General features: G+C 42.8%; 1 protein-coding gene across 6 annotated transcripts in view; it reads right to left on the bottom strand.

Moving 5' to 3' along the window:
• syne1a (spectrin repeat containing, nuclear envelope 1a) overlaps positions 1-17414 on the bottom strand; it is a 168153-nt gene that overhangs the window by 16648 nt on the left and 134091 nt on the right. For 4 of the 6 annotated variants that reach the window (XM_030047379.1, XM_030047381.1, XM_030047383.1 and 1 more), the window contains 21 exons: positions 16721-16917; positions 16309-16441; positions 15993-16175; positions 15489-15638; positions 15001-15177; positions 14702-14857; positions 14449-14604; positions 14101-14271; positions 13238-13371; positions 12907-13111; positions 11733-11915; positions 11419-11565; positions 11107-11261; positions 10270-10417; positions 10048-10142; positions 9333-9567; positions 8724-8975; positions 6489-6614; positions 5062-5217; positions 4064-4222; positions 3219-3385 (listed from right to left, as the gene is read on the bottom strand). In XM_030047379.1, the coding sequence (XP_029903239.1) occupies positions 3219-3385; positions 4064-4222; positions 5062-5217; positions 6489-6614; positions 8724-8975; positions 9333-9567; positions 10048-10142; positions 10270-10417; positions 11107-11261; positions 11419-11565; positions 11733-11915; positions 12907-13111; positions 13238-13371; positions 14101-14271; positions 14449-14604; positions 14702-14857; positions 15001-15177; positions 15489-15638; positions 15993-16175; positions 16309-16441; positions 16721-16917 (3485 nt within the window). The remainder of the gene's footprint in view (positions 1-3218; positions 3386-4063; positions 4223-5061; positions 5218-6488; positions 6615-8723; positions 8976-9332; positions 9568-10047; positions 10143-10269; positions 10418-11106; positions 11262-11418; positions 11566-11732; positions 11916-12906; positions 13112-13237; positions 13372-14100; positions 14272-14448; positions 14605-14701; positions 14858-15000; positions 15178-15488; positions 15639-15992; positions 16176-16308; positions 16442-16720; positions 16918-17414) is intronic. The other 2 variants (XM_030047382.1, XM_030047380.1) reach the window with 1 other exon arrangement.

The raw sequence follows: 17414 nt of genomic DNA, 5'->3' as shown, positions 1-17414 counted from the left end.
AATTGACACTGGATGCAAAATAAGAGCGAGTGATGCCATATTTTGCTAAACAAAGCAGTAGAGTAATATGAGCCTGAGGCTTATTACCTCAGATCGGGACAGATATTCTTAGGTTAGAGAGGCCAAGGGTTAGGGTTTTGTTTAGACTAGAGTTTGGTGGTAGGTGTTGAAAAATTGTTTGAGCCCTACACAACAACTGGGAACATTTTGGACCTGGGGAGCCCTGATACTTCCAAAACTTTGCAATTGCAATACATAAAATTACACTTTTTAAAAATTATTTAGCCTTGAAGCACTTATTACATCACTTATTACCCAGCCAAGCATTTAATGCCTCACCCTTCAAAGCAATGTAAACCTCACTGTCTCATCGGAGGAACTCGTTGGACCACCAATATAGCACCGATGTAGAATGAAGGCAGGGACCATTCTACACTGCATGCACTAACTAAGGCCAATGTATGCTATGTATGTAGTGTATGACATGCATACAGTACACCACACCACTGCACTGGTTCAGGGCCTGATGCTGCACAACACAGTGGCGCCAAACTGTAGCTGTATTAATTACACTGAACTGTGCTCTAAATATGGACCTGGCATCAGAATACCATGACTTGGAATATGTAAGCTTACTGTATGTGCCTTGTGTGATGTGGATTCTAATTAACTTGTAGTACAATAAAGAAGTGCTACATAATCATTAGAGAAAATGTCATTCAGAAAAGAGTGCAACACTGACTTCCAAATACATTCCTGCTATTGTGTAAACATCCTGGCATCCATTCTATTGCCCTTTGTGGCAAAAGCCACCGATCTAGTATTCCAAGCATGTCAAAACAGAATAGCCTAATTTCCAAACATAAGTTAAACAAGGTCTGGTACATGATATAAGTCAAAAATGTTTCAATACAGAATTAAATGATAAAGATCTGACTCCTGCACCAGTTGGCATAAATCACCACAAATACTGTATTAGCCATGTGCCCTTACTCAATCATTAAAATGAACTGGTGTTATACTGCACTGCATTATACAATTAAGACACAAAGCACAATAGTATCTAGCTAAACTGCATGAAACAACTCTGCTCCAATGGTTACAATCTTTAAGAAAAAAATAAAGAAAACAAAACAAAAAAAAAACATTTCAAGCATAAATTCTCAGCATCATCCTGCCTGTTGACATCGCAGTCGCATTCCGGCAGATCTGAATCCTCGCTTTGGCATCCTGCCATATTATCCGTCCCTAAATCCACAACCATGGGGGTGAGGAATTCACAAAGTCAACGTGAACGTCAGGAAGTGTTAGTAGTTTGATCCAAACACCCTTCTCTTTCGTCTGAGTGCCCCAAATGGGACTTTCTCTAAGCACCGTCTGTGCAGAGAGGAGGGGGGGCTGGTGTGTGGCTTATCAACTGCTGCTCTGAAAGGTTAAAAAAAAAAAAAAAAAAAGAGAGAACCCCAAACAGCCGTGTGTATATGTGTGTGACTGTGTGTGTTTGTGTGTGGCAGAATGTGAGTGCCTGAGAGTGACAAGTGCTGCTGTTTCTAAAAGAGGACTTACAGTCAGAGGCATGTGCCACAGAGCTGGCCCGCGGCTGGAGAGTCACTCAGCAAATGTGCATGGAGGGAGCGAGCTGAACAGCAGCCAACACTTGAAGAAGCTCCATGCATGAGAATATACACGGACAGTATGCAGCAGTTTTCCAAGTTTTCCAATAAAATGTATTTGCAGGGGAAGAGCAGACAGTCAGCTCCTCATTGATAAAAAACAAAATATCCAGACTGACCACCGATTCCTCCACAATTAGAAAATGTTAAAAGTAATGCTAAACTCTGATGCTTTCTTCACTTTGTAACTGTGACAAATGGTGTCTGCTTGTTGTTTTTCAGTAACGGACGGATATAAGGGAACAAGAGACCGCAGCTGTCAGTATGAGGTCAGCGACTGTCCTCCTCCCCTCCTCTAGCTCATTCTCAGAGGGCAACAGCCGGAAGGCAGCAAGAAGGGGGAGCACAGTGAGAGGCAGTTTGGGCCAGCTCACTTATAGCACTCTCCATTCAGGACGTGGACACTTTTTGAAATCCAAAAACCAGAAAAAAACAAACAAAACATTTTGAATCAAAGTATTGAGAATGAATCCTACATTACTGATAGAGAAATGACAGTTGTAGTGTACGTTATGAACCCAACGAAAACAGCACCGACCCAAACCCTGTTCAGAAATGGGGCCAGAGCAGCAAGAAGTGAGAAAGAGACAAAGGAGGAGGGTCTGAGCAGAATAAGAGCTTGCACCCCTCTCTGCTTTTTTTGCGCTCCACAAGATGGAAACCCACTGACACCAGCCAGGAACTCAGGAAATGCCTCAGCAGCGTTGTGGGAAAATAAGTTCCCCTGTGTGTTAGGAAGTCATGAGGGAAACCATGGTAACAAACACAGGCATGCCAAGGCATGCCCTCAACCTTTTAATCCTTCCTCCACTAGGAGGAGTGATGCACTGTGGAAGAGATAAACCGCAGAGGAAGTTACCTTGCACTTTCCATCCGGTAACTTTACATAGTCATGACTTCTCACCATGTACAGTCACTGAGACATGACATCTCAATTTTCATCAGTTATAGAAGTTTTCAAGGTGAGTTTTCATTGGTGGAAATCTTTATCTGCCCACAACATGTAACTAAAGGGTGTATGTAAGCTTGTCTTTTGTTTGTTCTTTAATTAAAGAATGATATGGATTTAAGAGAAAACATGAAATATCTTTTTTATGGCTGTTTTTTGTATGTTGTAGCTATACCATTTTATATGCATATAGTTTTTTGATGTTTTTTTAAACGTCACCTCTTCTGTTTTTGTATCACTTCATGATATTGGTTATCTTGTTGCTGGCTTTTTTTTTTTATAGCGCTGAACTGTTTTAATCCTAGGTGTAAAGCATTTGGGGTAAAATATTTTCAAGGAATGTGCTATACAAACAACATCTGACATCTTTCTCACTCATTCCTCACTGTTACAAACTTGCCTGAATCCATTTTTCATCCTCCTTCACAGGACCTGCACACACACACACACACACACACACACACACACACACACACACACACACTCACACACACACACTTTGCCATCAAGCATAATTTCTTGCTCCCGATGCCTCCTCCTCTTCACCATCCACTCTATGCCTGGTCTAGAAAGCTGGAGTGTAATCTTGCACCTACCTGGCAGCGATGAGGTCCAGCAGGTGTTGCCAGCGCTCGCTGACCTTGCTGAGTTTGTGCTGGATCTCAGCAGCCTTGCTGTCTTGGCTGGCCCTGGCCAGGCGTTCACCCATCACCTGCAGCTGATGTTTGTTTTCCTGAGCAACACTGATCTCCTCCTGGTAGTCCTGGGGGGAGACACCAAGCAGGTTGAGATAGGGACAGGGACATGTGTGTGTGTGTGTGTGTATGTGTGTGTGTGTATGGTCCCCCAGTTCAGGCCAAGAGTATTATCATTTCATGATGATACAATTGTATTTAAATGATACTATTTTAAACTGCGGGTAATTTAATCACAGACAGGCTTCAACTATAACATTTATTCTTATAAATCAAGGACAGCCACTACTATGCTAACCATTATGTGTTGGTAACCACTGCATATGAGCTATAATAGTGTTATCATAATTACGGGTGCTCTAATGCTGGTGTTGTCAGAAATACAGTAAAAAACGCCCTTTAGGGTATCATTGCTGTGTTGGAAAATTTTCTGATGTGGTGACGGAGAATATAATGCTTAACAATTGTTATTTTTGTGTTACTGTGGTGATGCTGTGCAGATAATACATAAGTAAATCAACCAGTTAGTGCACATAAAGAAAAGCCTGAGTCAAAATAAGTGAAATAACTCCAACACCATACAAATCTGGACTGAAGACCAGACTTGAGCAACACAGCCCTGCTTTTTCTCTTTGTGAACCTGCTTGCATGCACATGTTTGTGCTGTTTTGTTTGTGCCTCTGTCTCAAGTGTATTTATTGTCTATTTCAGGTATATTTACTGCAGAGATTGGGTGCTGAAATCACCTTGCGCAGCTTTTCAATCATCTCCTCGATGCTGATGTCTCCATTCTGAGAGACTTTGCTCTCCATCTGGGTGAGCCACTCGCACAGCTCCTTGTTTTTCTCATTGAACACGGCCCACTCATTCAGCTTCTCACTGACCTGCTGCCTGCGCAGGGAAAGCTGGGAAACGGGAAACAGTCGAATGGAGAGAGGGATTTATTGGGATACAGAGCAAGAAGAAGAGAAACGAGTCGAGAGAGGATGCAAACAGCAGAAGTAACAGTGGAGCACAAGAAAAGAGTGATGGGGAGAAAGTAAGGAGGAGGATGAGGCATGAGTAAAATCAGAGGACAGATGGAGTTTAGCATGGGGGGAAAAGGTGAGAGGGGGAGCAGGATTGGCAGAAGATAAACAGAAGAGTGTCAAGTACACAGTATACGCAAAAAACAAGTCAAGAAAAGCTCAATCACAAAAACACTCAAGCAGCAATCAGAGTACGCCAGAGTCGTCCTTATTGCTTCCTATCCCCTCTCAAAGTTAACTAAACAGTCCCTCATTATATGTCTCCCACAATAACACTGTGTGCCCTGTGTCGCCTCAAGGTTTACTGATAGATATGCTCAGTTAGCCACAGATATGCCTGCTCAACTCCTTCTGTCTAATGTGTCACAGCTGTTAATTCTGTCTATCTTCAGCTTGGAGTTGCTTTGTGAAAGACTAACTGACCAACATTGTTTAGCAGAGATCCGCTCGCTCTGTTTATTTTTCAGCCCCTCTAAATGTCTCGGGTCACTGTGTAATACCGAAGGCAGCTAAATGCACTTTGTATCCAAGATAGTGAGGGAACACTCTCCAAGCAAAGAGGAGTAATAAAATAAGAAAATAGACAAAGAAATTTTCACAGAAAAATGGAAATCAGTTACCACTGGGTTTTTCGAACATTATCTTTTCACCTAATACATCACACGGATGTAAATGTTAAAATATGCATGTGTGTGTGTGTGTGTGTGTATATCTACCTGGTGGCAGACCTCCTCCCACTGACGGTGCAGCAGCTGGAGGCGCTCCTGTAAGACGGTGATGTCATCGGCACTGACCACGCCCCCCAAGGAGTCCCTCAGCAGGAACAAGGAAGTGAGGTCATCAGTCCATCCATCCACACTGCTCTCTAACTCCTGCAGTCACAGGACAACCAGAAATACGTCATGGAGTATTTACAGGTAAATGATCAAAATAGACCGGTCAAAAGCAAAAAAAAAAAAAAATTCTTTCCCTGAGCATTTAGATTCAGCAAAGCAATAAATCAGACAGAAAATTTCCCTGCCGCCCAGCCACAGTGAGCTAGAGCAGAAAACACAGCACAACCGGCATGAGACCTTCAGCAAAGACACTGACCATTAATATTATAGGGAGCTAAGCCACAACAAGCTGCAGATTTATTCGACTTGTCACTACAATGCAGTATATCATCTGGCATTGAGAAAATAGCACAGTAAAAATGCTAAATTCAAGGTTACAAGCAGGATATAAAATAACAGAGGCACCTAACCTTGCATCTCCTCCTCCGTCTGTGTGACGGCTTTGCTGTGGTGTGGAAACTGTCTCTATTACGCAACGCGCACAAAACGTACAAAAAAGGCACAGGCGCACACATCCACACACTCTCCCCAAGGCAAATAAGGATGCTCGCTCTCTATCATGCACACAGAAGCACTCTCCCTCTATTTCTCCCCGCCCCCTCTCTCTCTCTCTCTCTCGCTCTCTTCAGCTGATGCTAACTACATGCAGCTATTCTCACAGCCCTCCTCCTTCTCCCCGAGGACTCAACGGCATGTCATGCATGACACATGACTGTGTCGAGTGTCCAGCGGCTGAGGCAAATGCAGAATGATCACAGCATGGATCCCCGCACAAATCACAGATGACCACAGAGTGAGCAAATGAAGAGACGCTGCAGCTACAAGCAGCATTGTGATACTACTCTTGCCAATTCTCCAACAAGACAGGGTTGAATGTTATTCTTCCTGTTGTCAATAAATAACAAAGGCATAATATATTCTAGAAATGAGGATGGAAATTCTTTTGTGATTAGATAAAAAAAAAAAAACACCACCAATAATTTGAAGACTAACCAAAAAATGAGACAGAAGCTGACAGATAAAGATGGTGCTGGTCTGTGTGTTTGTCCCTGTAGCCAGATTAAGGGGGCAGAGGGAGGACAAGCCTGTGCTTGTGCCCATGCACGCATGTGCGTGTGTGGGTGAGATAGAGAGAGACAGTGTATTTTTATAAACACTGCTGAAGATATGAGATAGAGTGATGAAGTCAACATTAACAATGTATGTATGAAATTGAGAGCACTACAGTTACAATGGATGCGAGAAATTAACCTTGACGAAAGAAAATATTAAAATGTATGAGATACGTTTTATTGGATTTCCCTCACCTTGCAGCGAATTTGCTCTGAGTGCAGCTCCTCATGGTGGTCAGGCAGTGGCACGGACAGCTTCCTCTTAAAGGCCCTCAGCTTCTCAAGTGACGCATCTATGCCCTTCTCACAGCGCTCCCAGTCCTACACACACACACACACACACACACACACACACACACACACAACAAGAATCAGAGCATAAAAACATTAACACGCACACGTACAGACTGCAGATCTACCTAAACATGGAAAAGTTGCAATAAATTCTTCCTGCCATTGCAGCAGTGACAATGTTCAGAAAAAAGCTACAGACTACATAGTTAAACAGTCACACACACACATCTAGACAGAATGCAATGCAATAACCAGGGCTGAAGCTGGGCCACATCAGTTCTCATACTATAGATACTCTGTAGCCCACTCAGCTGTGAACCTCCCAGGCAACAGGACGGCACAGAATGATACAGCACAAATTCTCCAGCCAAAACAGAGAATTAACACAGCTTCATAACAACAGGAGGAGGCTCTGCTCCAAAGTGCATGGATTACAGCCTATTTTTAGAGTCTGAAACAGTGCAATTCCGGCTAAAACAAGAAAATATTTGGTAAGACATGCAGCAGCAAAGTAGCATACCTGATGCAAGAGTCATTGTAAGTTGAAACTCAGAGAAAAGAGAATACCTAGTCAGCCACGGGAGCTGCTGTCTGAGTGCAAAGCCAGGATGAGAGAGAGTGAGAGAACAAGAAAGAGTGCAAGGATGATAGTGAGAGAATGAGGCAGAGAGGAAGAGAATGGCGAGGGAAAAGAGAGAGCCATCTTCTCCAAAAAAAAAAAAAAAAACCCCGGATGCTTCTTTTAAACTGCGTCACTCAGTCCTATTCAAAACAGGCCACTGTCTCAGCCTGTAAAATCTACCTCGCTGTGTCTAAATCATTACAGCTGACTGCACAGCGCCTGCAGCCTGTGTGTGTGTGTGTGTGTGTGTGTGTTAATGCGGGTGCATGTCTGGGACTGGCTCTTTCTCTTTAGTGCATTTGTGCTATTCTCTTGCACAAACACTTAAGTCTGTGTGTGTGAGTGTAAATGTGTATGCATATGTTTGAAGGAGGTTTATAAATTAATCTGGGGACAAAACATGAGTGTGCACTTTTCCCACTCTCCATCATCCTTCTTAATTTCTTGGCGAGGCTTGAAGAGCATGATGGTGATGATGTATAATTCATGTGATAAATTGGTCTCACTGCCCTGCATGTATAACCAGGCAGGCTCATTACAGCTCACATGGGCCGATGCCCTTCAGCTCCCTTTGCGTCACCTTTACACTGCAGCACAGTGGAGACACAGCTGCTAGTTTAGCAAGGATAACTGACATAGATTCTGCTCAGATGAGACCACATACAGGTATAAAGCAATAACGTGACAGCCTTGTGTAAAGCAAGGCTGGATCACTGATATCAAAATCCAAAATAGCCATAATTAGTCAGAGAAAATAGGAATATCTTTAAGTATAATCCTGTGTATGGACATAATCAGGGTAAAGCAAATGACAAAAAAAGGCTCATCTTCCACTTGCAGTGAAACAGAGTATGTTAAATAGTGACATCATCCTGCACTAGTGGGTGTAAATTCAAATTTCAACCATCCTCAAACATTCTCTCTCATCCACCGTATCCCTTCACACAAAATTGTGTTTCTCTCCCACACTGGCATCCTATTGGTTTGCACTTGTGAATAATCCTTCCCTGCACTATGACCCGCCCAAACATCCTGTTTCAACAGGAACTACATAAAATCATGTAATCCGGAAGCCAAGCAATGACATTTCATTGCAAAAAACTCACTGCTGTGTTTTTTTGTGCAATGACAATAAAGAAAGTCTAAGTCTAAGTCTAAGGCTAATCTTTAAGGATAACTTCTGTTAATTTTAGCAGAATGAAGCAACGAGTTAGTGATATGGAATCAATCAATCAATCAACAAACAAAGCAAAAAGCCATCATCCATATTCCACACTGTAAGATCCCATGAAATGTTACTTTTAATTCCTGTTATAACAGGATGTTGGGAAGTGGATGGATCTTTTAAAAGTACCAAAATTTGCAAAGATTTTATTATTTATGTCTTCTGATGCAGCATGAGGTCATCATTAAAGACACACTGTTTTCCAGGAAACAAAAGTAATGAGAGCTCATTTTTATGAGGACTGTACAAGTGAATATTTACTAATATGCAGTATGTAGTTTACACTGACTTTCAGCAGGCTGTGCAGCTCCCTCCTCTGCTGGTCCAGGCGGTGGTGTGCATGCCTCCACCGCTCCTGAATGTCCATCAGCTCCGTCTGGAGGGCGGACTCAGCCCTGGCATCAGCCGTCAGCAATAGGCTCCTGCCGGCCTCCACCGCCAGGATGTAGCCTCCCTGCTGCCGCTGCAGCACTCGCTCCCTCAGCTGGAGGACCAGAGTCAGGGAGAGTGCGGACATGGGGTACAGGTTAACTAAGGGAATCTATGGTCGGGTACGGGTTGAGGGTTTAATTAGTAGGGGGTTCAGATTTGCTTGGGTTAATTTAAAGTTCAGTTAAGATTTTATGTTTGAATAGTGGCAAGGTGACCTGACAAAAAAATTGAAATTTTCAAACAAGCCACTCAAGCAAATTATAAGTTTAGGAGCAATGTTTCCTGCTAGACAAAGCATTCTCACACAAATTTGCCTGCACCTGAATTTTATTTTGAATACCACTGTGATTGGTGAGGATAATCAAGCATACATTTTTCAAATGAGATGTTTTTAAATATGGTTAGATATTCAGAAAAGTCACTAGAAAAGGCCTTTAAAATACTTCAACACAGAGGTTGAACTGACCTGTATCTGATCTAGCATGTTCCTGGCCTGCTGTAGGGCCACTGGCTCTCCTGGCTGATGCACATCTGGGTCCCGTGTCACTTCCTGAAGCCATCGTCGCAGTTTCTCCGCCATCTCCCGATAGTTCTGCCACTGGCGGACCAAGCTGTCAATAATCCCCCTTCGCTGCTGGGCCCGCCTCACAACGCCTTGCCACTGGTTGCTCAACAAGGCCAACTTCACACTGAAGTCATCTCTGTTTGTGGGACAACAGTGAGAATTACAACAATCTATCAAGATTCAAAGTTCAATTCAAAGTTGACTAATATGTGTCTCAGTGCACATGCAAGAAAGAGCAAACATCTGCTACATAATATCAAAATATGTCCACAATCTTCAATCAAATGTTCTCACATTCAGAGACTGAGAATAAAAACTGAAACTGCTGGGATTTCAAAAGTTCTGGTGAGCTTTAGAAAAAGTTCAACAGCTATTAAATGCATGGGGTTTCTACCTTTTGCATTCAGTAATGAAGAAAAGAGCTCTTGCATTATCATTGTCGTCTGTGTGAAACCACAGCTCAAGTTCATCATGGCAAATGCTGTTACTGAGCTGAGCAGTTCTACTCTGAATACTAATAACTGACTTCAAACTTCAGCTTCAAGGTCTCAGGAAGTGGAGTCATGGAAAAACATTTTTTTAGTTGTGAGTTGCGTTTGTGTGTGTGCATGTTTACCTATCATCAATCTGTCCCAGGTCCAGCATTTGATGGCCATCACTGATTATGGAGTAGAGAATTTGCTGTCTGCTGAACATCTCTGCCTGGAACAACTGCAAATACACAAATAGACACAGACACAAATATGAGAACAACTCTGTGTGCACAATACATTACAATAATAAGCAGACACTGTGTACACACACGAAGAAATCCCCACACAAGCCATCACTGTCTCACCTCGTGTTCTCTCTGCTGCTCCAGCAGGCTGTGGTAGTTGCCTGAAATCTCAGCAGCGAGCTTCTGCTCCGTCTGAGACAGGAAGTCCATCCAGGCCTCGCATTTCTGCAGGAAGCTCTGCTGTTGGAGTAGCACCGCCTGCAGTTTACTGAGGAGAGAAAGACAGAGGTCGGCAAGAGAAGCTCTAACAGTTGCTGCAACAATGCGCTGCAATGACAAGCAGCATAAATTACAATACTAGTATGTGACTGGCTGCTAATGGATGGTTTTGCCAAAAAGCTAATCTGTGGTGAACTTTTCCATACTGATGGATGAGAAAAGGATGCTGCAGTGGTAAACAATTATCAGTGTTCCTCTGGACAAAGAAAATCAGTGATCTTCAACTGACTGGTTTCTTAAATGACTATACCAGTGCTTTTAAATGTTTTTTTTTTTTTTTGTTTTTTTTTTTTTACCACAATTGCAGTTCAAAATGTGCCTGTTCATAATGGGACAATTGCTTGGCCTCTAGTATTGCTGCTTGCAGCTTTCTGCAAACGTACAGAAAACGTTTCCCCAGGGACTATTTTCTGGTAGAGAGACCAGACTGTTTCACTAATGTATATTGTCTGGATTAGTGTATAGTTTATTTATAGTCTATAGTAGAATGACATTTACATAATGGATGTAAGTTGAAAGCAACTTCAAAAATATAGGTTCTTATAATTTTTTTATATTGTATTTTTTTTTTATTATATTGTTCGTGTTGAACTTGTGGTCGTCACTGACTGTTCAGAGTTGATCTTTCTATTAATGACTGCAGCAGCACACACAGGTACACATGACGTGTGCAGGTACCTGAATCTCTCAGTGAGGTGAGCAGAGTGAGCGGCCCAGGCTCTGTTGAGGCCCTGAAGGCGTTTAATGTCTGTGTCACTGACCGGCAGTCTGTAGGCCAGCTCATTGACACGCTCCAAGTCTGGAGACAGGCTGCTCAGTTTCAGCAAGTGAACCTGGGAACACATCGTCACACATTTTAAATAACACTGTCAGCTGTGCGGATGGACCAAACTCACCCAGTCAAGCCTGTACTATGATTCTGGAAGAACATATAAGCCCATCGAGAAAACTTTCATACACTTTGAATCCAGACCAGCAGCCTTTGTGTACCTTGAGTTTCTCCATTCGTGTTTGGATGACAGTGAGCTCCAGCAAGCTGACTGGGTCTGGTTCCTTCAGCACCTCCTCAGCCTCCTCAGCCTTATGGATCAGGGTTTCCAGTTGCTTGGTGAAACCCTCACAGTCCTGAGCTCCAGACTACAAAAATGATGATAGCAATGAGAGAAAATATTTAAGTAACAGGCCTCTGTCTTGTTTACCTGTCACATCTCATACTTTGAATTTTGGGGTTGTATAGCAGGGATAGTGTGTTTATCAGTTGTTTGTGTTTGTTTGTGTTTTTCTTCCCCTCCCAGCTGTCTTACCTGCAGTATCTCCTGCTGCCTGTGCAGGGCGGGCTCCAGCATTGCATGGCGTTGTGTGAGTGACAGGTGGTCTGACTGGAGCGCTGCCATGGCGGAGGCGTCGACTTGGCTCTTCAGCTGTTCCACTAGAGCCTGCAGCTGCTGGAGGGACTGCTGCACTGACGCCTGGTCGCCAAGACACTCCTACAACAGCAATGTCATCGGACAGGACAGAGAATCACTGTTCACAAGCTGCATTTTTCATTTGCACTGCTGTGTCACTAATAATCTCAATCACTTTTAGGAATTTGATCACATGGGTACAGAGACATACTCAGAGTGTTACAGTGTTTACTGACACACGAACTGTCACTGTGTCAGGATTTAAGAAATACTTAAGAAAAACAGTGACATATATCTCTTCATATAAATGCCTTTAATATGAGTAAAAGAAGGGTTGTGGCTTCTGGGAAGCACCAAAGAGGGAAAAATAATTTGCTCTTCTACAAAGGAAAGCCCCTAGACCAATGACTATTCTCACTGTGTACCACTTGAATCACTTCTCCACCACTCAGTTTTCACAATCCATCTGCCTCAGTGAACTTCAGTCAAAATAACTCTATGTTTCACTTGCAGTGTATCCCTAAACATCTTCCAGGAAGGCCCGACAAGCCCAGTTTGACACTGGGGGACCCCTACAGTGTAAATTAGGGGCCTGTCTTTCCCCTCAGAGTCTCCTTCTTAACAGGCTTTTGTTGCAGTGCACTGTGAATCTGTATTCATGTAGACAAAAGGACAGGGTGCAATTTAGTATTCTGCACAAGAGACAGAGGCTTTGTGAATCCTTAAAGTGAGCTGACAACCCTTTTCCAAGCTTATTCACAGGTTCTTAGAAACCCTAAGAGACCGAGGCTGTAACTCTCCAGGTTTCAAGGACAAATTCTTATTTTTATCTAGGCTCAGTAATACTACATAGACAGTAGATTTGGGCCTTGCACAGTCACAAATGCAGAAAAGTGTTTTTAAGCATACAAGTAAAAGAAAAACACCAGGGTAACTCTAGCCTTACCTAGGACAAAACGACCACATCTGTAGACAAAAATAGCATTAATACAGCACCAAATCATACACTGCAGGTCTGGTTTGTATTTTTTTTAATGTAATTTCACGTAAACGTTGCCCCATGTGTACTCACATTGCAATCCTTTATCCAGGCACTGCTTTCCTCTTCTGTGATGTCCCTGTCGGTGGCGCTCTTGAGCAAACGGTCAGCGCGCTCCTCCTGCCTCTGGACCGCTGTCACACACTGGCCGTATAGCACTCTGTAGCGCTGCCACAGCCCCAGCAGGGCCTTGCTGCTCCTTAGCTGCTCTGAGATCTGCTCCAGTAGACCGTTCCACCTGGGACAGAGGAGGAGAAAGGAGTTATTGTGAACTCATGTCACATGATAAGAATTACAGCTGCAATAAGATTTGTAGAAGCTCGAGATATTTGTTTTTTATGGTGTTCTGCCCAGGTGGTTTTACCTGATGTTAACATCACGGAGGGCTGAGTTGAGTGTGTCGGCCACAGATGGGTGGCACTCCGTCAGTAGCTGGTGTGTTACAGAACCAAACTTCCTCAAACTGCTCTCCTGCTTATCCATCTCCTCCTGAAGGCTCTGATACACACAGGCACACACTCAGGGTTACATTTCCTCATCACCATTTGAACAAATAAACACAACACAAATATGGCTGACAAATCTCAGGGAGTCCAGCGGGGTGTTAGGCTTGGGCAATATCTAAAATTTAATATTGCAGTTGTCCCATTGAACAATATTACTACATTCAATATTATCACAATATTCTGAAGGGGTTACATTTAAGATTTAATTCCTTTAATCAAATAGAAGTGAAAAAAAAAAAAAAAAACAATATCAAAAAAGTTCTTTAGTGCAAATGACAACATCTTATACCAGAAGTTTAATTACACCCACTGGTACAAACATTGAACTGAACCTTCCTGTACCTTTCAGAATAATCCCATAAAGTAATTCAAAATAGCTCAATCCTAAAGAATTGTCTTGCACAGTCAATTAGTCCTTTGACTTCAGGTAAGGACAATCAGATATTGGCCCAATCTACTGGAGGTAAATAATGCTTCAATAAGAAGGGATGTATTATGAACACAAAGATGGATGCCCTGAAGTCAGAGATCACTGTATGTCATTATGTACATGTCAGTTTGGGGGATTCAGCAAATGGTCTTATCCAGAGTGATTTCCAAGAAGTTTTACACTAAAACAAACCTTTTCTCATATAATAAGCCATGCAACGTTAGAAACAACAATAATTTACATCACTAGCATGATATTTGCAACACATGAGCAGGGCAGTGCACTCCTCACCTCCAGACCCTCCACCTGCAGGTGGACCGCCTCCAGAGAGCCGTTGAGGAGACGGAGCCTGGACACAGAGTACCTCCCCTCCATCAAGTAACCATTAATCTCCTCTGCAGCTCGTCGGTACAGAGTCCACTGCTCCAGCACCAACCGCAGACTCACTTTCATCTGACTTATCTGGAGGTGAGATGTAAGTTTAGGACAAGGTGTTATCGATATGGTGTAATTTTTTAAAAGTATTTTAGTGCATTAGAATTGCAGGAATTTATGCAGTCACTACTATTTTTTTTTCAGTTTGTCCAATTTGATGTTTATTTAATGGAACAACCCCCATAAAGGATCCAAGAACCTCACCATGTGGTCCAGGTTGGCCCAGGATTGGTTCAATCCTTTGAGGGTCTCTCTGACAACAGAGCAGGCCTCTCCTTTCTTGTCCTGGATCAGAGCGTTTCCTCGTTCTTCTGCTTTCTCTAGATCCTTCTCTTTTTCCTTCACTAATTCCTCTAACTCCTGTGGGAACGAGATGAGAAGTTATTTTAAGACTGATTGAGTATTTATAAAAAAAATCATTTAATGTGTGGCACACATAGCTGTGCGGTGTTCGTACCTGACAGTCCTTAAGTGCATTCTGCACCGATGCTACATCCTCTATCCTGTGTCTCTTCTTCAGTTTCTCCTCTTGCAGTGTGAGCCAGGTTTTAAGGGCCTGGACTCCATTCTCATGCTCCAACCAACCTTCTAGTAGTCCTTCCAAAAGCTGAATCTATGTCACAAACACACAAATTTAGAAACAGCAAATTAATGCATGCATTTAATAATAAAAGTATTGCAATATGAAAAGACAAAAATTTGATGTCCCATTCCTATCCCATCAGTAACTCAAACAGAAAACTGAGGAAACTCTACCTTTTCAGTGATAAGTCCCTGCAGTATCTGCCAGCGTCTGTTCATAGCTCCCAGCCTCTCGGCAAAGTCTGTCTTGTCACTGCGCTTCCCCTCGACATCCTGGCTGCTGATCTGCAGCACCGACTGGTTCACAAAGTCCACAGTCAACTGCTTGCAGGTCAGATCTATACGGAAACCCTGAGGAACACACATAAGATATAATGAGACTCTGATGAGGATGAGAGGATCGATGACAGGAGGAATGTCAAAGAGCTGGAGTTTACTTTCAACTCTGACCAAACCACTAAAACTGCTAAAGATATTATAGTGACAGACGCTTACTTCTGCATTTCTATTAAGGTTGGGGTCAGGAATTACGTCTTTGTGGAGGTAAAGGTTGGAGTCAGGTATGACAGTCAAGTTTTTTGGTGAATATTTGGTAAAGTTCTACATTTGCAATGTAATAACCTCTGGAGTCTGTAATGTTAACAGAAGAGGCGTTGCTGCACCTTATACTTCTGCAGGAAGTCTTGGACAACCTCTGAGCCTACAGCTCCCATAATCTTGTTCTGGTCCTCTTCTATGATGTTTTCCATAAGAGAGATCCAGCTCATCAGCTCCGTGATGGCGTGCCGTGATGCCAGTTTCTCCATCTGCAACTGTGGGAAGAGGAGAAGGAGTTGCAATGGTGCAAAAAGCCAACAATATAAACTATGTTGTGTTAATACCACCTCTGCCTCATTACTGTCTGCTTTAAAATGGTTATAATAGTAATAAACTTTATCTGTATTGCACTTTCCAGGAGACAAATCGGGCTATAAGAAAAGGTGCAGAGGTACAACCTGAACAGATCTATTATACTTTAAAATGGATTTAAAAATATGAGCCATACTCCCAAAGTGTTTGCAATGTATATTAAACATACTGATTTACAATTTCATTTGTCAATATGCAAATCTCGAAAATGTCCACTAAAATTGTTATTTATAGCGCAACAGATGCTATTTCCAGACCTGGTGTAGCTTCTCCTGAACCACAGGGATGCGAGTCAACAGCTCAGCCCATTGTGTGTCAACCTGGGCCAAAGCTGACCTCAGACCAGCTGTATCTACTCTCTTCAATCGCAGAAGCTGGTTCCCTGTACTCAGCACAGAGGAACGCAGAGACGACTTGGCATCCACCTCTTTGGAAAACTCCTATCAAAAACAGAAAGGAGAGTGAGGAGGAATTTGACTGTGAATTTATTCAGCTGATCTGAATTATTTGTATAGATAAGATTCTCAGGTCTGGGATACTCTCATTTGCAACGGAGATAACAATTGAACTAACCAGGAAGGCATAGAGGTGATCTCTGACAGTCTCCAGCTCCTGAGGCACAGTCACTGACTGAGTAGTCCAAAACTCCAGCCGGTCCAGAGCCGACCGCAACCACTGGCTTAGCTCTGCTGACTCACTCTGGTACCTGGGAATTATACACAAGATGAACGACAATATAATTTTGTAGTTCTGGAGAGAAGAAAGTTAACGTATTCAGCCTCCAAGCGTCATGAGTGAATGTACTGACAAACTCAAAGAACAATACTCGTGATTAGAGAGTCATTTCATGTCATAACTCTGTTCTTAATGAAGATAGAGAGCAAATCAAAAAGGTGTGACAGGCAGATAAAAGGCATAAGCTGTCAGTGCCAGACAAAGAAAAACCGACTGCCAGAAGTTATTGCAGCTGGCCCTGGTGGCTGACCTGCTCCAGTGTTTGAGTGTGGAGTCGAGGCGGTGCAGCTCCTTGTTGACCTTGGTGGTGGAGGAGAGCCAGTGTTCTCCTAGCTGGGTCAGCTGGTTCTCCAGGTCCGAACAACAAACTGACAGCAGGAGCTTCTTCCCCTCCTCCAGCACCTGGTAGAGCTGAGGCTGGTGCTCCGTCAGGCTGGCCTTCAGACGCTGAGAGACAGGGGAGGGAAAAGGAGAAAGGCATGTTTACTGACTGAATTATTTGATAAATTAATACACAATATAACAACAAGCATGCAGATATAACTACCAGACTGATGCAATAAAGTAACATGAACTTGACTACAAGGACTGTGATGGAAAAAGTACTTTTTTTGTGTTCGCAGTTTTTTTTCCCCCATACATATGTGTAGGGTATTTCTAAATTTGGTAGACAGAAAGAAAACAACTAAGATCACATATTTAGCACTAAACACAAATCTGAAGAGTGGGTACCACAGTGTCCACAATTTTTGTAACAGTATATCAATATCAAAGAGAAAGAGGCATTGAGATTGTGAAATGTAGAGGAGCTATTCCATAATTGAACATTTTATAAGGAATATGAGTTTAAAGCCTTATGTCATTGACTTGGTAACACGTTTTTATCCAAGCAGACACAGAAATGCATTCACACATGGGAAGGTGTAGACTGTGTGTATGCAGTA

The sequence above is a fragment of the Myripristis murdjan genome, chromosome 24 (assembly GCF_902150065.1).
Source record: "Myripristis murdjan chromosome 24, fMyrMur1.1, whole genome shotgun sequence".
Classification (NCBI taxonomy): Eukaryota; Metazoa; Chordata; class Actinopteri; order Holocentriformes; family Holocentridae; genus Myripristis; species Myripristis murdjan.
The sequence above is the reverse complement of the archived record's forward strand: the minus strand, read 5'-3'. Positions and strand labels throughout refer to the sequence as shown.